Source organism: Pectinophora gossypiella, chromosome 15 (assembly GCF_024362695.1).
Source record: "Pectinophora gossypiella chromosome 15, ilPecGoss1.1, whole genome shotgun sequence".
NCBI classification, from domain to species: domain Eukaryota; kingdom Metazoa; phylum Arthropoda; class Insecta; order Lepidoptera; family Gelechiidae; genus Pectinophora; species Pectinophora gossypiella.
In genome coordinates this window covers 7921363-7948080 of record NC_065418.1, presented here as the reverse complement: position 1 = coordinate 7948080, position 26718 = coordinate 7921363, and the positions used below count along the sequence as shown (strand labels likewise).

General features: G+C 37.5%; 2 protein-coding genes across 7 annotated transcripts in view; one reads left to right on the top strand and one right to left on the bottom strand.

Moving 5' to 3' along the window:
* LOC126373010 (apoptosis-stimulating of p53 protein 1) overlaps positions 1-26718 on the top strand; it is a 304602-nt gene that overhangs the window by 52429 nt on the left and 225455 nt on the right. Inside the window, exon 3 of the mRNA XM_050018959.1 lies at positions 20874-21027. Coding sequence (XP_049874916.1) covers positions 20874-21027 — 154 coding nt within the window. The remainder of the gene's footprint in view (positions 1-20873; positions 21028-26718) is intronic.
* On the bottom strand, positions 12975-19543 carry LOC126373008 (uncharacterized). 6 transcript variants are annotated; one of them, XM_050018950.1, is made up of 3 exons: positions 15184-18477; positions 14076-14148; positions 12975-13622 (listed from the first exon to the last, which is right to left on the bottom strand). In XM_050018950.1, exons 1-3 carry the CDS (start codon positions 18430-18432, stop codon positions 13237-13239), a joined length of 3708 nt encoding a protein of 1235 aa, XP_049874907.1. In that variant the 5' UTR covers positions 18433-18477; the 3' UTR covers positions 12975-13236. The 6 variants fall into 6 exon arrangements, 5 of the variants coding, with proteins under 5 accessions (XP_049874907.1, XP_049874908.1, XP_049874905.1 ...); XM_050018951.1 differs by adding an exon at positions 18484-19543 and having other exon boundaries at positions 12975-16655; XM_050018948.1 differs by having other exon boundaries at positions 14076-18477.

The following is a 26718-nucleotide window of genomic DNA, read 5'->3' as shown; positions in this document are numbered from 1 at the left end:
ATTTTCTTCTTCCCCTTCGATACTTTTCCTTTGTATTATGTATGTTTATCTCTAAATAACGAAACAATTGAAGAATTAAAAAAAAACTGTTTAATAACATAACATAATAAATAGCCTTTATGTGGGCGGCTATATACCTCCCACTACTGAGGGCACAGGCCTCTCCTCGATCAACCAAAGGAGGTATAATGCTGATTCCACCACGCCGCGTCAATGCTGTTTGGTAAACGTGTTTTCCGGCTAGTAGTCGGGGGCAATGACTCTACGTGCCTCCCGAAGCACGGAATTATCTTACATCTTCGGATAATCAAGGGATTCAGCCTGCAGTGTCCTTACGAAATAATCTAATGAAAAGCAATGAAAATTGGTATCTACATCTAAGTTTATTATGGTTTAATGTCGGTAGGTATCTAATTACCGGGATTCATTTATTTTGAATATTTTTTTAAGAACAGTAATTTATGAAGTACTGCCCGTCATATTTCCAGATGTTTTATAGTAAGGGAGTCATTCCTTTCAGAACACTTCTTAAAATGATGCTTACCCAGATCCTGGTCTTACATCGACAAAGAGTTTCGTCACAAAGGCAAACCTTATGAGATTTATTTTTTAATTTTATGTAAAGAGCAATCAAACACAAGGCCTGTTTATGTTCCCTTACAGTAATAGCTTTAACATCTGCCTGTAGGCAGCTGGGCTATTACAAGCTTTAAGGGAAACGGCACTCCCTGCATGCCAAACAGGAGGTTTTTTACATCTCAGGATACTTAACGTATTATAATCACATTGTACTTATTTGAATAGCTGTGGGATATTATAGAGCTATAATTGCGTACTTTTAGTTTTATATTGCATTATACATTTAATTTCCTTTGCGTTCGCGTTGCAGCCGCTTTTTGATAGTCCGTGTATCACCATGTTAGAACGGACATAGTTCCTAAGCTATAGTTGCATGTAACGATATTTGTCTTGACACTTATTCCCTAGCATTTCAAATTCAAAAATGTCTGTATTCAGTAGGTAACATAGTTACACTTTGAATCGTCAATTTTTACATAACGAACGTCTCATCCGCCTAAAACTACTGCAGCTCCTCACAACCTATAGCCGGGGAAAAGAAACTGCAAGAAAAACCTCGGCACAGGGACCTAGACGTTCTTTAAAAAAAAAAGACATAAAATATTGTTATACAATTGAGTAATTTAGGTGCCTAATATCAGTTCTCAGACATTATCCCGTTTTTCACAGGGTCCGCTTACCTACCTGAATATTTGACAGGTCCGGTTTTCTACAGGAGCGACTGCCACTTGCCTTGAGACTTGATTATTTTTTTATCATATTTGACAAATTTTCATATCTTGAATTAATTTATTTTCTACAATTGATGATTGCTTTGTGAAAATATTTTTTTTTAGTTTATTTATTTATTTTATTTGAATAATCAACAGCATTACAATGAATGCGTGTATGATGTAAAACATTAATTAAACGTAAGGCCAAAAACAGATTATCCCAGATTATTATGAAGTAGTTAACAATGTTTAGTATTTACTATAATTATGCAATTTTTATCATATAAGCATGTCCTTTAGAGAAAAAAAAAACTTAATTGTAACCATCATCATCATCAGCCGTATGACGCCCACTGCTGGGCATAGGCCTCCCCCAAGGATCTCCACGACGATCGGTCCTGCGCTGCCCGCATCCAGCGGCTTCCCGCGACCTTCACCAGATCGTCGGTCCACCTTGTAGCGGGCCTACCCACTGAGCGTCGTCCGACACGTGGTCGCCACTCCAGAACCTTTCCGCCCCATCGGCCATCGGTTCTCCTCGCTATGTGTCCTGCCCACTGCCACTTCAGCTTTGCAATTCTTCGAGCTATGTCGGTGACTTTAGTTCTCCTGCGGATCTCCTCATTTCTGATTCGATCGAGCAGGGAAATACCGAGCATAGCTCTCTCCATTGCCCGCTGAGCGACACCGAGCCTCCTCACGAGACCCATAGTATGCACTGGATACAATACACGCACTGGACCAGCGCGGTGGGCTTATGGTCCAAACCCCCCCCAACAATTGTAACCATAAATTGCATTAATTTTTATTTCAATATTTCGAACACAATTCCTTATTCTAATGCGAATATTCATTCATTCATTTAATAGTTGACTGGACAATGAATAAGACCAGATGATTATACCCACATTTTAGACAATAGGCGATTTAAATAACATTAATCACCGTAAACTGCTGTACATAGAACAGCCTGATAGAGTATCATGGAATACCTCCGTCTGTTGATAAGGAGAGGTAGTGTAAGTACTATGTAAGTAGGTAGTAGAATACATATTTATTAAGTATTGTAAATAGTTAAGATATACAAGATATAGCCATCTCTTCTGAGGTCTACCAGGATACCTATACCCGTCATGAGGCACCCAATTACGTAGGTAACGATCGCTCAGGATACAACTTTGACGCTTACTAGAGGGACTGGCTGGAGTACGCACAAGACCGTGAAAAATGGAAAGACGAGGGAGATGCCTTTACTCAGTAGTGAAACCTTGGGCTAGATTAGATTATAGCTGATTATTTCTCAAATAAACTGAAAAAGTATGATTACGTTTAGCTAAAGGTAAACGCACAGCCAAAGGTTAATTTTTTTCAAAAAAAGCAACATTCATCACGATCCTTAATAAATGTCTAACCGTAAGAAATATCTACGTTTGTGAATCTTTATAATAGTTTTTTTATTAATTTAAAATAGCGTGGGATTATTTTCCGCATAGTTCAGTTGTGTTTATGGTAATTTCGACGTTAAATTAATTCAAATGACACAAAAGATTTGTTGATTATTTTGTTAACTGCGTAGCTAAGTAACTATTTAAGTACTTGTGTTTGTCAGTTGTATCTATATAATAACATTTTAGCTAAGTAATGAATAATACAAAATGTATCGGAATAAGTCACTGAAAAAATACAGGACTCCATAAGTATGTAAGTCACACATTCTTCGAACAGATAGGTTACAGTGTATTTCACGGATATAATACATAGATTCTTTTCTAATAAGGATTTACCTGACACCTGTGTTCAATACATGAACATAAATATTGAAAGTGTATAACAACCTTTTATTATTATTCTTTTAAAATGGTAACTAACTACTAATGGGGATGAGTTACTAATGAGGAAGTGCTAGTAAGAGTAAAGGAAAAAAAAGCAAATATTGAGAGTTATTGAAAACAGAATAGGCAGATTATTGGATACTTAATAAGACACGGCGAATTTATTTAAAAAATCATAGAAGGGAAGCTACAAAGAGAGAGAGGAAGGGGAAGACCAAGAAGAGCTTACATAGAACAGATTAAAGAGAAGGCGAACGTCGTGTCTTATAATAAAAGTGAAGGAATTGATATTTGATAGACAAGAATAGAGAATGCTACATCGAATATGTTAAGACATCCGGGAAGTACATCTGGAGCACTGGTGATCCCCAAACACAGGCTCTGGCTTATCTCGGGCGCCAGTCTCCACTCGTACATACCCTTCAATTGTGCATTATTTTGTGAAACCCATTTATGTACATTGTGGAGAACAAATAAAAAGATCTTTATTATTATTATCTTTATTATCGACAAGAGCGTGGCTCTTAAATTAGTGATGGAAATTGTAACTCTTGTATTTTTGTAATGTGGCAACATTGCCATGTTTTCGTTTTGCTTCTGGACATGTCTTGCAAGCGGGCGGACAATGTCTAACCTTAAATTAATAATTTTCAATAGTGAAATCCATATTTCCAACGTTCCTTTATTTTATTTACTAACAACCTGGGTATAATATAGTCCCAGTGCCGACATACAACATGATGTAACTCGGGAACTAGACGGACAGATGACAGTCTTCGCAGATGACAGTGATTATGTTAGGATTTACATAACATCTGACATCTCCCATTATGGATACTGCGATAGTCACCATGGGAAACATCATCCGATTTGCGATGGATGTTGTAACCAGTGTGGAATGTTCCCACTTTAGGAACGTGGATTTCCACGTTCATACGTAGTTACGTAGGCGCAAAACTTATGTTCCGCTTGAAATCTGAATCATTCCCCTCAGTATTCGTTACGATGTCACTAACATCCTGTATGTTTCCTTTACTACACATGTGTGTATTGTAACATGACGCTTGACACTGATTTGAAAATTATTATTAATTAGAATCAAAGAGGGAAGGATCTAGATATGAGGAAAATGAAAATTTTGTGAAAGCTAATAAGTGGATAATTATTATTATACCTTATTAGCGGAGACCTTTAGCACAATGAAAGGTTTTAGTAAACTCCATCATTTTCTCTAAATAAATATTTGTATCTAAGCGCACGGCAGATTAGTACGGGTAATATAGAAGGGCAACTTACTCTCCGCTCCCCACCATCGTCTGAGCTAGGTTTACCTCACCCCCCTCGAGCATAGTTTAGACTTCAAACGTATGGTGTCAGACATCACACACACAGATGCGCGTATACGATAATGCCAATGTGTAGTGTCTGTGTAAAACGAGGTTGTTTGTAAGTGTCCGGGGTGTGCCGCATGTTAAGTTCCCGCAATACTTTACTTAAAACAATTAAGTATGACAAGAAAAAACATATAATAAAGCAATTAAGAGTATACCACACAACGAGTTTTAAAAACGTTTTAATATTCAGGACCCCGAAACTGACCTCGCCAGCGCGTGGTTGACAATTTCCCTCATTCAGTGCTTATCGATAGCAGCCTACTAAGGTCGATTAATTCTTTCACTTATAATTCTCTCAGCCAACGCCCTGGGTCGAGGTTCGAGCCCAACTTGGCACTCTCAGGTCTCTTCAACGGCCATTTGTCTGGTGTAGTAGTGAATACTATTAGTGACAAATCTACGATAAGTCAATAAACAGTTTTAATAATTGTAAACCGGGTTTCGGTAAATAAAAACAAATATGTTTTCGAAGCCAATTTCGAACAGTTTCGAAAGTGACCGATAGGAACTTATTTTGTCAAGCTACACATGAATTTAGTTCTCACATGTACTTAAATATAATTCATTATTCAAGGTGTAGCGTACTTACTTATATAATTTTTATTAGCTGTAATTATGAGTCATGGTACCCTTATAATCTCCTTTTACGGCCACGTCATAGAACGGCCCCTACATATAATTTATGTCTTAAAAAACAAAGGTTTTACCCGTTGAAAGGCCAACGGAAGCTCAGGGCAGCTATTCAAGCGCAATTTTTATTTTTTCCAGCCCTTTTTTGCCGCCTTCTAGTAACGTTTTCCATTTCATTTATGAAGTAACACTAAGCCGGTGTTTAAAGCCGTTGTGTTACGTATAATGTTGTTGTGTGACCCCTATAATACTACTTTAACACCCGAGTGTGAACGTTAAAATATAGTTTAATAAGTAAGTAATTTATGTACATGTCAGAGACTTCAGGATAGAGAGAACTGGGGGGTTAAAAGGGCCATATCAAAGCAATTTATCTAAAACAGCAATATTGCTATTTGACATTTGTTTGCATTGCGTACTTACTTTTATATGCGCAAATATCAAATAGCAATATTGTTTTTTTAGATAAATTATAAAAAATAAAATAAATAAAAAAAATATTTTGTTAGAATTTATAAGTACTTAAAAAAATAAAAAATAAATAATTTAAATTTTGGGGGAAATTTAAATTCCTTTTCCTTTTATCCCCCTGGAAGCTTTCTCCAGTAGTCGGAAAATATAGGCTAAAAAATTCGTCCTAGATGCTGATGACATGTCTCTCGTCAATCGACGAAACGATATGAAAATTTGTAATGATATTTACTATACATATATGTAAATTTCGTACTTCAGTTTATAATCTGGATAGTTACCTGTCACCAAGTATATGCTTCAACTCCTTCAACCATCGTATTTTCCGCCTGGATACGTAAGGCTGATAGAGCCCTGTGGCGCGCCTTATGAGAGGCCTATGTCCCGCAGTGGACTGCAATGGGCTGATGATAACCGTATTTTTCGAACAATCACGTGATTTCAGCCTTTGACTAAACCAGGGAAACAAAGTGTTTTTTGACGTGTCTCCGCTGGAAATTGTGAGCCCAACGCCCAACCACTGGGATACGGAGGCCGCTCAGAAATCAATACCTAACACCTAAAGTCAATACCAAAATAATTTTTGGTACAATTATTGGTTACAAGTTATTGTGGCTCTACACCTAGAGGTGTGCGCTTGAATACCTACGTATGTGCATAACATATTCACAATTCGAGTCACAATCATCTAGCACGTGCCGTAACAACCATAATCACACGACATAAAGTTTACATCCTACATAATTAGAGCATTCTTAAACAGTACACTGTTTGCCTATCACGTCTCGAGCACAATAGGCACTTGAAGGCATGAATATAGACTGATACAATACAAACGAACACATAATTAGTCGGTTAATGGCAGTCTAAATATTCAAACAACGAACAACGAAGACGACTATTCAACATCTCGCTGGGATACGTAATACTCTCTGGTAGTCATGATAGTATAACAGCTGTGGGTTGGTGGAATTAATGTTTCTACGATAATTGTCTATTCTTAAGAGAAGATAACTGTGACTTCTTTATTATTATACTTAGTAAGTGGAATACGATAGAAATAGTTTATTATAAAAGGGCGCCACACACACAAAAAAAAAAGAAAATAACATCATATCAAATTTCCACTAAAAAAAGCAAGACTGTTTGTCGAAATGATCATTTGGTGGTGGTGGACGTCCTGAGATAAAAGGTCGTCACTCAGCACAAGTCGCGGCGTGAACCACGACGCTGATATTTATTATTATGTGGACCCTGTTGGGTGACGCATGAACATCGTGGTCCATAAACATGTATTGTGTTAATGGTGTACATAAATTATAATATAATACCAAATTACTTTAATAGAATTTAGATTTGATTTGATTTGTATGTATGTGTATTATCTCTTTATCAAGCCGGCAACGACCTCCGTGGTTGAGCATTGTCCAGTGGTTGAGTGTTGGGCTCACGGTCCCTAATCCCGGTGGGGAATTAAAACAAAAATTATTTTGTGATCCCTAGTTTGATTAGGACATTACAGGCTGATCACCTGATTGTCCGAAAGTATGATGATCGGTGCTTCGGAAGGCACGTTAAGCCGTTGGTCCCAGTTATTACTTCCTGATGTAAGTAAGTAGTTACATGAGCCATGTCAGGGGCCTTTGGCGGCTCAATAACACTGACACCAGGGTTGATGAGGTTAGTAATCCACCTCACTACCCACAAGATAGCAGAAAGAAGATCAAGCCGGTAGTAAAAGTCAACTAAATAACGACGCGTCTTTTTTAACATAATAGTACATAATAGAAATTGTGGTTTCCAGGATTTGTGCCCGGTTACTGGCAATAGGCTCGGTCCTTAAACGTAGCTGGCTAGGTGTACACTTTACACCTCTACCTACCCCTTCGGGGATACAGGCGCGATGTTATGTCATGTTATGTTAAATATACAGAGGTGCTGATTCCAGCAGATATTACTTATTAATTTTATTTCAAGTTTACTTACCTGTTACTTTCTTATCGACCGAATAGGAAATGGATAATCAACAGGCTAAAAATGTATGGAACACGCATCAATTTTATGTAGACATATTACAAACACGTCTATCACAATTTTACGTTTATAATCATAATCATATCATTTATTGCGTTCCACATTGTAGGAGGTTGGTAATATAAGGTAAGTAACACATATGGATCCGTATTGGGCACAGCAATTTAAAGGAGAGTTACAGCAATTTTTTAGGTTTAAACATAATAAATAAGAACAAGTACTTATACATAATTTGGACATAAAATATGTACCGCTAAAGTTATAGTTTATCGCCAGTATTTGGGGCGGATTTAAGTTGCCTTCTATATTATTTCCACTCGAAAAGCATTAGGAAGGAGAGATAATCTGCTTTTTACTATAGGTACCTACTTAAGTAAAACTATGAATACACTACACTCAAAAATCCAATAGTTTACGCATTCCAGTGACTATGATGTAGGATGCAAGGAATCTGACGCAACACACCGACAGGTATGGCAGGGGCGCGATAGTTTCCAACTCGTTAGCAAGTTCCATACTTTATACATTGTTTACTGCGATCTAGTTAAGTTTCTTTTCTGTTTAAAATTGTTACTAAATTATAAAAGGTTTGTTCCAGTCATAGTAACTTACGACGCCGTTATTCCGTACGTAGTGCGAATGTTTTATTATTTTATTTTGAAAATTTCAAGTACAAGTACAGAATATTGTTTATATTTTCCATTTTATAACATAAATACCATCCACAATATGTCACTTCAACATAATACTGCTGAACAAAAAAGGACATAATATGTAGGACCTCGATAATTTTAGATAGATAAAGAGTTCACATTATTTAATAGGGTTGTGTATGAGAAATTGGGCGCAGAGTACACGATAGTATATGAGGGGCTTAAATAGAATATAAAGGCAGGTGAAGGATAATTAAATTTTGCCTGAACGCCAGGAAATCCAGTTGATATTCAGGGGAAAACGCCGCTCATTTCAGTTCCCGCTAAAATCTTTATAAAAACCTCTCGCTTTACGTTAAATTTTCCGTACATATGGCTTTGAATAAGGTGTTCGTTAAAAGAAAATGAAGTAAAAGATTTTGAGTACTTCGTGCGGAAGGCGAGCTTTATTAAATGATGTATTTATAGGATGTCATATTAGTACTAAAAATAAATGTTGGCTTTTTGAACGCGGAGTCTAGAGAGTATGAAATCATTTTGCCACTCATTATTTTTACAACAGCATACACAATTTATAGATATTATTATGTAAGTATTACTATGCTATAATTATGACCAGTAGCCAGAGGGTTTGTTACTCTAACTAATTTGACATCCTTTACAACATCGTCTAATTAGAACTAGTACACACGTGTACACCAAAGGATTAATATAAATTTAAATAAATTTCGAATAATAAATTTTATTTAAATTAATTTAAAATAATAAAGGAGATCATCGGCTCTCCATACTTTGGCCGGCCCAAATTTAAAAGTGCCGGCCAGAGAAAAAAAATGTGTCGAACCTTTCGAGTAGATTGCTCTGAACATTTTTTACTATGACACCAAACGTGTATAACCATTAGTTTGGCTTTAATTGGATTTTAAAAATCACGATTTTTCATACATTTTGTAAAAAAAATATTATGTCCGTTGGGAAAAAAAGCGATACAGGCGTATTACAAAGGACCGTTAGAACATTTATTAGTATGGCGCCAAACTTCTATGACCATTATTTTGACTTTTATTGGACTTTCCGTTTTGGTTAATATGTTAAAATGCCGGCAATCGAAAAAAATACATCGAATCTGTCTAATAGTTGCTTCTCAATATTTTTTAATATGACACCAAACATCTATGACCATTATTTTGACTTTTATTGGGTTTATTTTTATTACGTTTTAGTTCAAATGTGAAAAGTGCCGACCAGCAAAAATACCATGTAGAGAGTATCGAGTAGATGCCTATTAACATTTTTTTCTATAGCACCAAACGTGTACAATCATTAGTTTCGTTTTAAGTTTATTTTAAAAATCTTGATTTCTTATTATTTTGTTTAAAAATAAAGTGCTTTGGGCAAAGAATGCGGTACGGCGGATTACAAAGGACCTTTAGAACATTTAATAATCTGGCGCGAAACATTTTTGACCATTATTATGACTTTTATTCGTCTCTCTTTCCGTTTTGGTTCAAATGGGAAAATGTCATCCAGCGAAACAAAATAAGTCAAATCTTTTGGTAAATTACTTGAAACGTATTTTTTTTACTATATTACCAAATGTAGACTTTGGCGTTTATTGGACTTTTTAAAAAATCTTTTTTTATATACATTTTAACAATGACAACAAGCAGAGCTTTCCCAATGACTAGTTATTAGTCAGATAAATACTTTGTGTTATTGTTTTGTGTGTTGTTAGGTGAACTTCTATATTAATACTATCTGATTTTAGATACGACGTTGGCTGTAGATTTTGCATTCGACTCAACGTTACGGCCTGTTTAGGTTGAATTATGGTATTGATTCATCTTGATCGTAGATGGTTACCACCCTCCAAAGATAAGCTTGCCATCTAGTAACGAAACTCGTATTTTGGCATGACGTCTGAAGAAGCTGTTAGGGAAGACAGGAGTCGGGCAGTTATACTTTGCATGTATGCCGATCACAATGTCCTGGTGCTACTCGGCCGATATAGCACAGTACCTCACATTTCTTAAAAATAAATAAGCTTCTAAAGCGTGTATCACCATCAGGTGAGATAGTGGTCAAACGAAAACCTATTTTTGATTTATAAAAATGTGTCCAATGACGACCACGATATAACGTCTTTACCTGCATTATCGCCAGATAACACTTTTTTCGCCAAAGTGTAGGTATCTATGAAAACTCCAGATTTTGGAGAAATCTAATTGAGTTCAAAATAGTGGTCATAGACGTTTAATGTCATAGTAATAAACATTCTGACGATCCTTTAAATAGCTCGCCTGTCATATTTTATTTTATAACAAAATAATTCAAAAATCGAGGTTTTAAAAATCCAACAACAGCCAAAGTAATGGTCATACACGTTTATTGTCATAGTGAACAATGTTTACAGGTATCTTCTTGATAGTTTTGACATGTGTTTTTGCTGACCGGCACTTTTCACATAGAAACTAAAACGTAAAGTCCAATAAAAGCCAAAATAATGGTCATAGACGTTTGGTGCCATAATAATAAATGGTCAAATGGATAAGTTTTAACGGGATATACCAATATTGTTTCTTGGCCGGCACTTCACATTTTCACCAAAATGTATGAAAAATACAAGTTTTTTTTCTAATTCGAATAAAACCGAAAATATTGACGCTACAGCTTTGGTGCCATAGTAATAAATGCTCAGACGGATAAGTTCTAAGGATATATACCATTTTTGTTAATTGGCCGGCACTTTAAATTTTCACCAAAAATGTATGAAAAATACAGTTCTTTTAATTCGAATAAAACCGAAGATATTGACCCTACAGCTTTGGTGCCATAGTAATAAATACTCAGACGGATAAGATCTAACGGAATATAGCAAAATTATTTTTTGGCCGGCACTTTGACTTCTGGGCCGAAATCCGATGATCTCCTTTTATTTAAATTAATTTCATTTTAAGTCTGACAGCTCTAAAAGTAGTATCGCTCTTTACTTACGATACGATTAGTGTCAGAAAGAAATAGAGCTAGTTTTAGAAATGTCCAAACTAAATTAAAATTAAGTTTGTGTCTGGCTGAAATGTGTATATATTAATTATTTATAATCTATTGTTTTATTGTAAGTGTATATATACATAGGAGAGGTGAAATATGAACAATAGATAAGGATTGTTGATTTTTTGTAACCTCATTCACAAATAGATAACTAATTATTACTATGCCAGGTTCATATTACACAATACACCAGTATGAGCAAGCAAACTTTACAAGTCGATGATCTTCGAAATTATCTCGGGCACTATGCAAAGAAGAGAGTTTAAAACTGCAATTGAATTGAAAATTCCTGGAAAACTCGGAACAATGGGGCGCAGGCAAGCCGTTTAGAAGACTATTGTTAGCACCTTTGCAGGCGCCGCAATATCGGGGAAGTTCTTCTGTCGGTTCAGCAGACTTTATTTGTGGGGTGTTTGCATGCGGGAGGGGACAGGGAGGCATCTCCACTAACAATTTTACTCTGGATATCTACTTTTATATAACCAATATTAAGATGTACACAAACCTGTTGCCAATTTTGATTGACATCAAATTTTGGCCGTTAAAGTCTCCTAATCATCGAAAGTGAAAGAGCTGGCAAAGTGGGTCAGGAATTTGTTCGCGATTTCGTACAAAATCCCGCGCCTATTCTGCTATCCCGGCTCAGTGTGTAGCAAGCATTAGGTCGAAGCGAGAAAGTAAAATTGAAGTCTTACTATTGAGAATAATACGATGAAATAGAGATTTACTCTCAACTTTATTTACCCAAAAATCTTATAGACTGTGTTTATAGTGTGTATACGGTTTATATTCGAGCCGCTGTTAGCGAGATTTTTGTAAGACTTATTTGAATAGGTATGCGTGGATCCATATTTTGAAACTCGCTTCCAATCTCGATATTTGTCGAAGCTTGGGTTTTGATTGGCGTATCAAATGTCCAGTACACAACCGGGAAAATAAAAGAGATTCGATAATTTATTTTTCATGACTGAGATGGAAACCCACATTGGCTTAAAATTTTGAATGCAAACATTTTTTATTTACCTTATCGTAACTTACGTTACAAGCCTAGAATTATACAGGGTGCTAGTGACATCGTAACGAAAACTTTGAGGGATGATTCAGGTCATGATTCTGAGTTGATATCAAGTGGAATTTTCCGTCGCAAAAGTATGGAACGGAAATTAATTTTAAAAAAATTAATAAATTTTCCGACAGGAAATTCCACTTAATATCAACTTAGAATCATGGTCTGAATCATCCCCCTCAGTATTCGTTACGGTGTCACTAACACCCATACCTAGTTGTATGGCTACCTGTATGTACTGGTAAGGGGTGTAACTGACATCGTAACGAATACTGAGGGGGCTGATTTAGCTCATTATTATATATAACAAATCATGGTCTGAATCATCCCTCAAAGTTTTCGTTACGATGTCACTAACACCCTGTATAATTATAGGCTTGTAACGTATACTCGTATTGGTTACGATGTCAAAAACATATAAATAAAATAGCGAAATATAAATAAATAGTATATAAATAAATAGCGAATAAATGGTACCTAAATTTACCATTTATGCGGTTTGACATTTATTTGTTTCTAATTGTCTAGGCAAGACAAATAAAATAATGACCTTTTATAATGAAGACAATTTATTTTTGTAGTAGGTACGTTACAAATATTAGGAATAAAGGCTACGACAAGCGCGCGTGTGTCCTCTTCTATATGAAAATTGCGAGTGGTGCGGGGCGTGCGTCGCGGTGTGGCAGCGGCCGGCCGCCGCGGCGCCGCTGGTCGCGGTTAATCACCCCGCGCCCGTGCTGCTCGAGGAGTGACGTCATTGTAGACAGCGCGAACATCTTGCCCCCCCTTGAAAGAAGGGCGTTCTTTCAATGATCATCTTGTTTGAGGCTGTTGTTGAGGTTGAGGTATAAGTGGGCACACCTTGTTGACGGCTCGTCGCTCTGTCCCTCTGAACGTTAGGAAGTCAGCCACTCTGACTACTCCATCAGCGCCTGGATATAGTTTTTGTGCTCGACCCAACCTCCATTTTAGGGGTGGAAGGTTTTCCTCCTTGAAGACAACCAGGTCTCCGAGTTGAAGGTTACTATTGCGTAGACGGCCCTTGGTTCGTTGCTGCATCTCTGATAGGTATTCGTGCCTCCACCTCTCCCAGAAGCGTTGTCTCAAGTTTTCAATGAGGATGTAACGGTTCTTAAGTTTCATGTTGTCGCCCGGTGGTGCCGGCAGTGACGTCAGCGGCCGCCCGATGAGGAAGTGCCCTGGGGTCAAAGGAGAAAGGTCGTTGGGGTCATGTGATAATGGAGTTAGGGGTCGGGAGTTGAGGATCGCCTCAATTTGTGTAAAAAGCGTACTCAACTCCTCGAAAGTAAGATTGGCATTTCCTACAATACGCTTAACATGGTGCTTGGCACTCTTTACGCCGGCTTCCCAAAGCCCACCGAATGTAGGAGAGTAAGGGGGATTAAACGTGAATTTAATGCCTTCATTAGCTGTATATTCATAGACAGAACGCAGACTGGATCGCAACATCCTACCCAATTCATTTTTTGCCCCGACAAAGTTTTTTGCATTATCGCAATATATATAATGAGGTTTCCCTCTTCTAGAAATGAAGCGTTTAAGACATGCAATAAAGGCTGCGGTGCTAAGATCGCTGACGACTTCGAGATGCACTGCCTTAGTAGAAAAACAAACAAATAAACATAAATAACTTTTTGATACCCGGTTACCACGGCCCTTCTTGCTTGAAATCATGAAGGGGCCGGCGAAGTCAGTGCCGCAAGTCTGGAAAGGATAAAATTCCGTAACTCTACTCGAAGGTAAATCACCGAAAAACGGGTTTAATGTTTTGGCTTTAAGTCTCAGACAAGTTATGCATTTACGAACTATGCTTCTTGCTAATGTTCTGCCTCCTATAGGCCAGAACTGTTCTCTAAACGAATAGAGAGTATGTTGTGGACCTGCATGACCTTGACGCAGGTGTTCAGCTGCCATTAATATTTTTGTTAAGTGGTGTTTGGAATCTAGCAGAGCTGGATGTTTTTTCTCATAATTTAGAGCAGCATTCTTAAGGCGACCACCTACTCGCAGCACACCGGAGTCATCAATGAAGGGAGATAACTGTAAAATGTGTGATTTAGCTTTAAGACATTTACCATTAGATAAAGTTTCAATTTCACTGGAAAAAGATTCGCCTTGAGCCCTTTTTATAAGAAAATTTAGGGAATTTTTAAGTTCTACTTCATTTAACGGAGACTTGTTTTTATTTGAAGTTTTACAATTGGTGATGAATCTAAATACATAAGCAAAAATCCTTTTTAGTTTATTGGCATTTGAGTAATTTTCAAAATTAATGAATTTATGGATTACTTGGCTCTTATGAACTTTAATTTCGGGCAAATCAATTTTTGTATTTGGGTGATTAGGCCATTCCGATTCCGATTTTAAGAGGAAGGATGGACCTTCCCACCACAGAGAAGAATTGATCATGGTGCTTGGCGCTACTCCCCTAGAAGCCATGTCTGCCGGGTTGATGTCCGTCGGTATATGTTTCCACGAGTTTCGGTTAGTGAGCTCATGTATTTCATTCACGCGGTTGCATACAAAAGCTTTAAACAATTTAGGCTGATTTTTAATCCAACCTAACGCAATCGTGGAGTCAGACCAAAAATATTTATCACCAATTTCGCAACGTAACGCGTTACTGACCTTATAGCTTAGACGCGCACCTAAAAGAGCTGCACATAATTCAAGACGCGGAATGGTTACAGGCTTCAAGGGTGCTACACGAGTTTTAGAGCATAAAAGTTTTGTAGTTACGGAATTATGTTCATCAAGCGATCTCAGGTAAATACACGCAGCATAGGCGTCTTGGGACGCATCCACGAAGCAGTGTAGTTCCGTTTTTACCGGAGAGGCACACATGACGTGTCTCGGTACCGATACTGTAAGAAAAAGATTAAGATTATTGATTACCTTTTCCCATGATTTTTTTATTTCGTTTGGGACGGGGTCATCCCATTCTAATTTGAGTTTCCACAATTTTTGCAGTAATACCTTTAAGGTAATTGTGCTAGCGCTCAGAAGGCCGAGCGGGTCGAATATCCTGCAAGTATTTGACAGAATAATTCTTTTTGTTAATGTTTGTGCATTTGTGTCAATGTTTATGGAGAATTTAAGTGTGTCCGTGTTTGGAGCCCACAGTACACCTAAAACACTAGATTCTTTATCTAAATTAAGAATTTTGGATTCTGTTGATGATGAAAATATGTTAGGACAATTAGTACGAAATTTATGAATGGGAAGGCGAGCAGAGGCCAAAGTTTCTGTCACACCTTTATGAATGTGTAGTAATTCATCTTCATTGGACGAACCCGTTAGAAGGTCATCAACATAAAAATCATGTTTTATGACTTCAGAAATTAGGGGATCCGTGCACTCATTTGCTAACTGCAATAAGCATCTTGTGCTTAAGAACGGCGCTGCTGCTGTGCCGTATGTGACGGTGTTGAGTTGTAAGATATTGATGGGTTTTGTATCGTCATCGCGCCACAGAATGAGCTGTAAATGTCTTTGTGACTCATCTATCATGATTTGCCTGTACATTTTTGCTATGTCGCCAGACAGAACATATTTGTGTTGACGGAAACGAATCAAAATGTCAAATAACTCGTCTTGGACTGTCGGCCCTATCGCTTGGATATCATTCAAAGACTTGTTAGACTTAGTCTTAGCTGACGCATCGAAAACGACACGGAGCTTTGTTGTCTCGCTTGACTCCCTTATCACCGCATGATGAGGCATAAAATAACCGAAGGAAGGCTTGTTAATTTTTGTTAAGTGGCCAAGCTCCTCGTACTCGTTAATGAAGTTACGGTAAAGATTTTTTAAATCTAGGTTTTTAATAAATTTTTTCTCAAGGCTTAAGAATCGCCTTTCGGCCATGTAGTATGACTCACCGAGCGATTTTTCAGGATCTTCAAGAAGTGGCATTTTGACTGAAAACCTACCATTTGCCAAACGAGTAGTATTTTGGACAAAATGTCGTTCACAAAACTCATCATGTGGTGACATTGGCGATTTTTGTAAAGAAACCTCCTCAATGTTCCAAAATTTTATTAAGTTATGATTTATGTCTTTAGTAAAGTTACAAAAGGTATTTCTCGGAATGTCTTTACATACGTTAAGGGGACCTGCCACTATCCATCCGAACTTAGAGTCTTGGAGGATGGGCATCCCGGGCCCAATATTGAGTTTATTTGTGGTAATGACATCGAAGAATATTTCTGCACCTAAAAGAAGATCAATTGATGATGGCTGATAGAATTTAGGATCAGCTAACTTAATGTTCGCGGGTAAATTGAGACGCGAAATATCCACAGGAGTATTAGGTAAGTGACCGGTTATGTTAGGCATCACTAAGCATTTAAGAGCGACAGTAAAACGGCCATTTAGAGATTGAATAGTTACTTCACAGCTATCGGACAAATGAATTGGGGCGTTGCTAATGCCGGTAATGCAAAAATCTGTTTTCTCACTGATTATGCCCATTTTATTTTTTAGGTTCGATGTTATAAATGACGATTGACTGCCTGCATCAAGCAAGGCACGGGCCAGGTAAGTATTTTTGGTTTTAGTGTTAACAACTTGTACCATGGCAGTACCTAGAAGAACTTGGCTTGCTGACTGGGCTGCCAAAGAAATAGGTATTGAAGTTGACTGGTAAACTTGATTATTGTCCTTATTTACGTTTTGATCGACATGTAACAGAGTATTGTGTTGTTGTCGACATTCACGACACCTTCCATCCAAGCGACAGTCCTTAACGGAATGTCCACGCCGTAGGCAGTTCAAGCAAAGATTAAGTTTTAAGGCTTCACCTGATCTATCCTCCGGCGAAATTTTTTTAAATTTGTCGCATTCGACAATCCTGTGGTTCTCTTTGCAGAATGGACAAGTGGGGTTATAATTACGATTTGATTTGCCAGAAGCGACAAAACTTTTTTGATTATTTTGTGGAGACGATCTTTTATAATTATCATTATCAGTATATTTAACTTTATTTGATGAAAAAGGTTTATTGATTTGTTTGTCGCTTTTGCCAAAAAATATTGTTTCTAGAACGTCTGCACGTTTACGCAAAAATGCAATAAATTCATCCAAAGATTCTCCATCTAAGGAAGCACTTTTGTGCTCTTCCCATTTTGATAAAGTATTGGGATCCAATTTGCTAGCCATAATATAAATAATGAGAACGTCCCATTTGTCAGTGGGCTGACCCAAACTTTCAAGTGATCTTAAATTTTTAAGTGTATGATCAATCAAAAATTGAATGGCCTTGTGTGACTCACGCGTTAATGGTTCTACGGAAAATAACGCTTTTAAATGGTTATTTATTAAGACTTTTTTATTATCATAACGAGAACATAACAAATTCCATGCCACTTTATAATTTTTTGAAGTAAATTCTATGGATTTTATGACAACAGTTGCACTACCTTCTAAAGACAATCTCAAATAATGAAATTTGTTTATGTCTAAAATTGTTTCATTTGAATTTATTAATGCATCGAAGGTATCTCTGAACTCCAGCCATTTCAAGTAATTTCCATCAAATTTTGGTAAGCTAATTGTGGGTAGTTTGATATTGTTAAGTTGGTTACAGCCCGTTTTTACTGATATATGCGAATGATCGCTGTTACCATCTGATTTGTCTACAGGATTGGCTTTTAAATATGACTCAATAAGTTCCTGAGCAATAGGTATAGAAGAATAGTAAAGATCTTCAAAGATGTCTCTTTCAATTGTATGTTTAATATCTTCGCTTAAAAATTCAATCCTAGTTTGAATTTCATTAAACTCATGAATAACGTTTTCGATTTTGCTTAAACGGAAAATTAATTCTTTGTGTTGTAAACTTGTAATATTTTCAATCGGAATTTGACCTAAAGTTGTAATAAAATTGTTAAATTTTGTTAGTTGACCCTTTTTTGCACCTCGCGAACAAACTAATTCTTTCATTTGCGTACTTTGATCAGTACCGCCACCTTTATCACTTCCGGTAGACATTATCAAGGGCAAATTCAACAAATTAGGCAGGATAATAAATGTGCACCAAACCCCAGTGTTGATTGTTCAACGATCCAATCCCCGTAGCTGCTACTGCACGGTGTGATAGGCCGCCGTGCGGCTGGCGTCACGGTGTAAATGCGTGGACCCAACGCGCCAGCGCTTGATCACGCGCAGTACGTGTGACCGTAGGAATATTATTACCTGGAATTGTTTAGGTAAATTTACGTGAATATCGATACGTAATTAAGATAACTTACGATTTTTAACTAAGGGCATAGGAAGTGACAAGTTGAAGAACGTAGGTAATTGACGGAATTTTATCACAAAGCGGGTGAATTTTAATAAATGAGGTGATATTTCGTATTAAAGTTTAGCTATTAAGAAGAAGCAGACTGCAACGCTTGCGATAGTGGGTACAAAAATACAGCTGTATATAGCTTATGAAACGTGAAATTAAAACGTTAAAGTTTATCTATAATGATAAGGTATGCAGGTACCTACGCTGCGCTTTAACAATTATGAGGCACGTAATGATCATATAAAGCGTAGGCAGTCACCATTAAGGCTGTATTATGTATATCGGATTTGGTTACAAGCAAAAACTAATGGATTTTTACCCGCATACAAATTCGATAGCTATTATGTAGGTAAATGCAATTTTACTCACTCAGAGATTTATACACTTTCACAATTAAAGGAGGATGGAAAATCAAAGGAACAAGGAAAGAGCACTCCCCTGCTGACACAGAAGTCCCGCAGAACGCCAGGCACTGACTCCTCCAAGATGATATGTCCGTTACGATTACAAATTTGGAATTTTAGACTTCGTAATTCCGAGCCGATTTATCGACGGTCGCCAATATTTGTCTAGGCAAGACAAATAAAATAATGACCTTTTATAATGAAGACAATTTATTTTTGTAGTAGGTACGTTACAAATATTAGGAATAAAGGCTACGACAAGCGCGCGTGTGTCCTCTTCTATATGAAAATTGCGAGTGGTGCGGGGCGTGCGTCGCGGTGTGGCAGCGGCCGGCCGCCGCGGCGCCGCTGGTCGCGGTTAATCACCCCGCGCCCGTGCTGCTCGAGGAGTGACGTCATTGTAGACAGCGCGAACACTAATATATTACGAATAAGAAGAAATAATAAGAATAAAATAATCTTATTGCCAGTAACAGTTTACATTTTTATATATTAAAACACCTCCACTAACCCGCAATGGAGTAGCTCCATACCCCCTCCGATTGACTGAGGGAAGGCCTGCGCCCAGCAATGGGACGTTATAGGCTGTTTACGTTATGTTATGTATCAAAATAGTAATATTTATGTAATCATATTATTGTGTATTAAAATTATGTTTACTGGACATGTCGTAGACATTCACTAGATTAGATTGCGTGTCTAACATGGTGGAGTTGTCATTATAAATTGCATCCGTTTATCTTCAGAGGCAGGAACCAAGATTGTTTTCTTATGATTTGTGGCTCTACCCAGCCCAGTAAGGAAGTGCGCGCGTGAGTTCATTTATGTATTTGCATTTCATGCCTACTTAAAATTCACACGCGCAATCTACCTTGAGTGTGGTCGGTTACTGATCCGGAATTTTAAGCGATTAACACCTGAAAAGATGTTAAGTCAAACCTTCCTTGACTCCGTCTTCAGTTGAGGCGACTTTAAGGATGATCTCGAACTCAGTTCAATATCGGTATTCTTAAACGCCTGAACCTTATCTCGAGTTAACTCCAGTGACGTTGGGTGGAAGCATGACGTCATTATTTTCGTATTATTTTGTTGGCAGTATGATCTGCTCGATTCCAATGAGTAAAGTCCTCAAGTCGAGAACGTAAATATCACCTAAAAATAATTTTAATTTATTAAACACATAACAACATACAGTTATCTACAAATAGAAAAACTCGTCCAAAACATCACATCGAGGCAAAGTGCCCAAAAGACTGGTAACATTAATTTCCTCTTTGAACAGCTTTGACAAAAGTAGCTGCCAGCCCTTGGGTCGTGTGTTTCCTCGACGAGACGCTTCAAAAAGGACAACTTTAAATGCTGGAATTGTCAGCTGAGGCCGAGTCGAGTGGAGGAAGTTTCGAGTTTCGAATAATCTTAGAATACGTGTATCTCATTAGGATGTCATGGTGCCGCCACCACGGTAGCGACACGTGAAAATCCCTCGCAGACACTGCTTAATTCGTTTTTAGTTGACTATCCTGTTATTTATTATTATCATGCAAATATCAAACACTTTCAAGTTCACTAATACTATTGATGATTATCTTCTGGCGTTTACAAGTAATTATTTTAGTGGGTCCGTTCTTGAATTTGTTAGGTATCTTATTGTATGCTTAGGTACTTTTATGCATATGTTATGCGCTGTCCAGACATAGTGTAGTTCTTGGATGTTAATGAAGTTCCCGTTGTTCCAGATGATAGTGCGCGTGTGGTGCGAGGTGGGCGCGGGCTGGGCTCCTGCGCACGTGCCGGTCACACCGCAGACCACGTGCCGCGACGTCATCGACTGCTGCCGCGATCCGGGCGACGAGCCCTGCCTGCTGTTCCGAGTGCACCCTCTCGATGGAGGTACCTTTGTTATCTCTTTCTTGTCATTCTCTCTCTTTATTTCTCTTTTTAATAACCTAAAGTAGTTTCTATTTGATAGCGACAACCATTTTAAAATCTTTTCACTTTTTTAACTTCGCGTTTTTTTGAATTTGTTCCTTTTTTGTCTGTCTTATCTTGTTGTCTTGCTACTAGTATGCGGTGCCCCGACTCTATTTTTTTGAAGAAGGTAAGCACGGCTTTCGGAACACGTAGACTTCCATGCCAGTCTGAAAATTCTACTAATTTAGCTTAGATTTAACCTGTTTTTTTTTATTTCCGCTGACAACACTGAAAGTCAAAAGTATATAAACATAACAACATAACATAGCATCAAGCCTATATCCTGTAAGGGCTGGGAGAAGCCATACCTACGTAAATAAATAACTTATTATTTATATTAACAGAATTACGAATGCCCGAGAAACTACTTCTATAGAGACAACAATCTCTAAAGTACACCTTTATCTTTTTTATTACAAACCGATAGTTTCACAATCCGGTGAAGCCACAAATAAGGTACATTTGGTATCCGGGTAAAATCAACGGTGCAGCCAAAGTTTCCTTTGCTTTGTCGAAGATCCTCGAGGCTCGTTACCGTATAGATTTCTTTTACCTTCCGTACGTGTGGTACGTTTTGTATTTCTGTTTTGTGGAAAACCTTTTTCTCACGGTGGTAAGATTTTTATCGGAATATTTTCGTCTTAAATCCGAAGAATATTATTTTAAAGATACATTTACATTCGTAGATTTAGACATGTTCTATTTTCAATCAATTTCAATTAAAAGGCATATTTTATTTATCTTTACTAAATTTATTTTTTCCTTTTTTACAAAAAACAAATGCACCTTTACACTTCGACCCTAATAATCGTAGAGAAACCCTTTTTAAATTCATACCATAAATAACCAAATCCCAATTCATTATCCTTCCATAGTTTATATATTCTTACTTACTTTCTCATTAATTTTACGTTCCGTTCTACTCACTTTCCTACTGTACTTATTTGATGTCTATTATGCGTAGGCTTGTAGCTTAAAGGGCAATTCGAAGTGATAGCCCTGTTTGCAGAACGCGTGAGTAACATCGTAGCATCACTGGTTCGAATCCTGCCTTGGGCTCTAAACCATGAATTCGGTTTTGAACATATTATTATATTAGTTGATTTCACGCGGTTTCCAGAAATTGGGTTGTTTCCTAGGTCAAAAATAAATTATGAAATTCTGATTTTACTAAATAAAGACAGATCTAAAGGTAACAAAAAAAAGTTTCCTTTTTTCTATTTAACTTATTTATGAATTTTAATAATGAAAATGTAATTATGAGTGCGACATTTTGTCACGTTTTTCTATGACGTCAAAGTTGCTTTTTCATACAAATTCTGTAGTAATTTCGTCTTTTTACGTTTAGTAAAAAGTAACTGAATTGACTAGTTGGAAACTAGCCTATTGTGCCCGGTTAATGGGACTCGATGTGTTCGCCCCCTGTTACATGGGATTTAGACATAGCTGGCATATAAGTAGTGAGTGTCCTATGTCACTGTCTAAACCTTCGAGGACACAAGCGGGATGTTATGTACTAAACACATCATCAACAGCCTATATACGTCCCAATGCTGGGCACAGGCCTCCCCTCAATCAACCGGAGGGGGTATGGAGCATACTCCACCACGCTGCTCCACTGCGGGTTGGTGGAGGTGTTTTTACGGCTAAGAGCCGGGACCAACGGCTTAACGTGCCCTCCGAAACACGGAATCATCTTAGTTTTTCGGACAATCAGATGATTCAAGCCTGAAAAGTCCTTACCAAACAAAGGACAGTCGCACAAAGTGATTTCGACAATGTCCCCATCGGGAATCGAACCCGGACCTCCAGATCGTGAGCCTAACGCTCTAACCACTAGACCACGGAGGCTGTTAGACCACGGAAGCTGTACTAAACACAGGTTCACTAAATAAGAGGTAATAGGAGTAGAAGTCATTCTTTACATTTTACTTTTAGACTCAAAAAACAAAGGTTACTTAATGTTCTTAAGTCGTTCTGTTGCTTTATCTACCTTGATGTAATGATATGCATTCAACATAACATCCCTACTTATAGACTATATCCTAATAGCGGTAGTCAGAGGTCCATCCATCGTAAGATGAACTAGGTACCCACGCCTCACCGAGCTTTCTATTAGATCAACGTGATAGGTGGTGAGCCGTATCGCCCTCTATTATAATGGTCGAGCCAACTGTGTTACAGAAAACTCAGATACGCGATGTGTAGGTATACATATAATTATTAATTTAAAAAGCAGTGTTTTCTCAAAACAAAAACATTTACAGAAAACCTCTCGGCTCCATCGCTCGCGTGTTCTCGTAAGTCCAAGTAATGCTTCCACAAAAACTGCCTGCGCAGGAGACGTCACTTTAATTCGCCTTAACAGTACTTGATGGCCCTCTGCCTGTCAACTCACCGTTGGCTACTCGTAGATCGTTCTGACATTTGCCATAGAAATTCTAGTCCAGCTTGTTAGGAGATATTTGAAAAACATGTCTATCTAGAAACGATCATGAAAATCGTCAAGACACCGTTGTAATGGCAGTAACAGTAGTGTTTACTAATGTATCTTCATATATTGTCCTTTCTGCTGTAGATAAAAGGGATTGAGTGGTTTGATTTCTGAATAAGTATGGCATAAAAGTTTTTAGTACGTAAGTTGTAGTAGAGAGATTTGTAAATAAATAAATGTTGCGTGTTTTACTAGGTACTTCACGTTCGCTTTTTAATTTCTTAAGTAACGAGTGAGTAGTTGTTCCCTCGCGAAGTGCCTATTTGATCTGTACACGATAATATCAGAAAATCAGAAATCAGAATCATTTATTGAAGTTTTCATTTATTTCATTTATGGTTCATTTATTCTTGAAGGTCAATGTAACATTTTTAAATTTACGTTATTTCGCAAGGTGTTATGGCTGAGAAGAAAAAATGACAAGGAACTGCAACAGCCACACACCTTTTAAATCAATGAGGGTATTACATACATTACAAGTTATTTAATAATTAGAGAAACACATTCAATACCAGACATTTTTATCAGTTAGGTAGTCATTAATATTATGATAAGCTTTTTTACATAAAGTAAACTTCACATGAGCTTTTAATTTATTTTCTGACAAATTTAAAATATTATCTGGTATTTTATTGTAAAAACGTATACATAACCCCAAAAAAGATGAATTTAATTTACTTAATCTAGAATTTTGAATAGCAGTTTTATTTTTATTTTCTTGTATTGTAAGTATGCCTTTCACAGTTTCTCGGAAGGAGAGATACATTTTTACGTACATACATGTTTTCACTGATTGTCCGAAAAAGTAAGATGATTCCGTGCTTCGGAGGGCACGTTAAGCCAGTGGTCCGGCTACTAGTCGTAAAAACACCTCCACCAACCCGCATTGGAGCAGCGTGGTGGAGTATGCTCCATACCCCCTCCGGTTGATTGAGGGGAGGCCTGTGCCCAGCAGTGGGACGTATACAGGCTATTTATGTTTTTATGTACATGTTTTCATAAATATATTGACTTGCGACCGTCAGTATATTTATTTCTTTAAACAGCTCCCTTAAATAGTCCAAGAAGAATAAAAACCGATACCGTAGTAATAACGTTAACAGAAAGATAAACCACGTGTCCTCAAGGTACCTGGGTATTAGAGTCATTTCCTTATTCAGAATGCGCTTTGCATACTCTGCCGTTAGACAGCTAGCGCTAGTTTGTCACAGCGTGGAGAATCGATGATTGTTACAGCTAGAGGTACACATTCCAACACGGATCTTGCGGATGTCCCACGTAGCCTTTGATGGATGGCTCGTGAACTTGTGTGGCAGAGTGTACTTTATTGCAAAAACCAGAGACGCCATAGTAATTGCGTGCCGATCGTCGCCCGTGGGAAAGTTATGTCCAAAATGACATTTTCGCCATATTTCGCTCTCACACGCGCCATTTCTGAAATGTTTTGACCTTCGAGCGCCTGATGGATTACGAATGGTTATGTTTAATTTCGTCCACGGCAGTCATTAAGCCAATTACAAACCAGATTTTTATTCAAGAAGCATTTAAAATGGGCTGTCGTGTAAAAATGTAGCAGTTTTTAATGAACTAAGGTATCTTTATTCTGTGGTTGAGATGATGCAGTGAAATACCTACCTACTTACAAAACTCTATTTTAAGATATGGAATTTTCATTATACCTAAACGTTATAGCGCTGTAGTGAGCAAACTAATTACCATCATCATCATCATCTCCCTAGCGTTACCCCGTTTTTACATGGTCCGCTTACCTAAACTGAAGATTTGACAGGTCCGGTTTTTTAAAGAAGGGAAAACCAGCCCAATACAGGTTAGGTCACATACCTCCGAAAAATGCATTTCTCGGGAATGTGGGTTTCATCACGATGTTTTCCTTCATCGCTGACCACGTGATAATCATTTATGATCCGTGTTGTATTCGAACCTGCGACCTTATAGTGAGAGTCAAGCGTTCTTTCAACTGGGCTACCACGGCTACAAACTAACGAATTACCAACGGTGCTTTTTCGCACAAATCTGCATTGATTTTCTTCATCGTTCGTTTCAATCATGATAGTCAAAGCAGTGTGCTGCATTCGGTTGGCTGTGAATTAAACATGAAATGAAAGTGAAGTCACTTCGCTTCGTATGCTCTTTGATATTATGCCGGAAGGGAAATGTTGGAAGTCACCAAAGAGCCAAAATGAAAACACCTTCTCCTTTATCTCTGTCCCTTTCAAATTAAAGTATTCAACAACTTACGCTAAAACTCGTACTTTCAATTCTCAAAATCTTGTTTCCTTTCGATTTCTGTCCCACAACATGTAATTTTAATTTTAAGTAGGCAATAAGTCTGCCTGGAGTCAATGGTGCATACCATATGTTGTTTTCTCTCTGTATGTTAATCTGTTTCGATCAATCCCTTTGCATCATTTAAATATGTAAACCTAAAGTTTCTTTAGAGTGTCAGCTTATGTATGTTTACACTTGGCTTATTAAACCTTTCCGTTGCAAACAAAAACCAAAGCGGTATGTCATATACCTAGCTATACGAAACTGTAATAAGTACATATAACGTATACCTTTATCGCATAAACATAAAATACAGAAGTACAAAACAAAAGAGAAATAGAAAGAATAGGCGGCGTTGTTCTACCTACTACTTTAGCCACTTTGGTGCTGTGAAGATTCTTAATAGACCTATGTCAAATGTTTGTTATCTATAAACTAGCTTCGCTCGGGCTTCGCTCGGGTGCAATGCTGAGGAAAAAATGAAATAATTTACGACATCACAAATAACAGTATTTCTCCACTACTTAATAGATCTTATTATATAAGATTATATATAAACCTTCGTCTTGAATCACTCTATCTATTAAAAAAAACCGCATCAAAATCCGTTCCGTAGTTTTAAAGATTTAAGCGTACATACATAGGGATATAGGGTAAAAAAAACCGACTTTGTTTTATACTATGTAGTGATGATAATATTGTGACAAACTCGTCTGTCTTCATTTCACTCCATATCATACCTATGGCAAGTTATATTACCAAAAGTAATTACATAATGGCCAAGGAACCAAGGGCCCCCGACACCACGCCCGCGGCAGTGAAAGTTT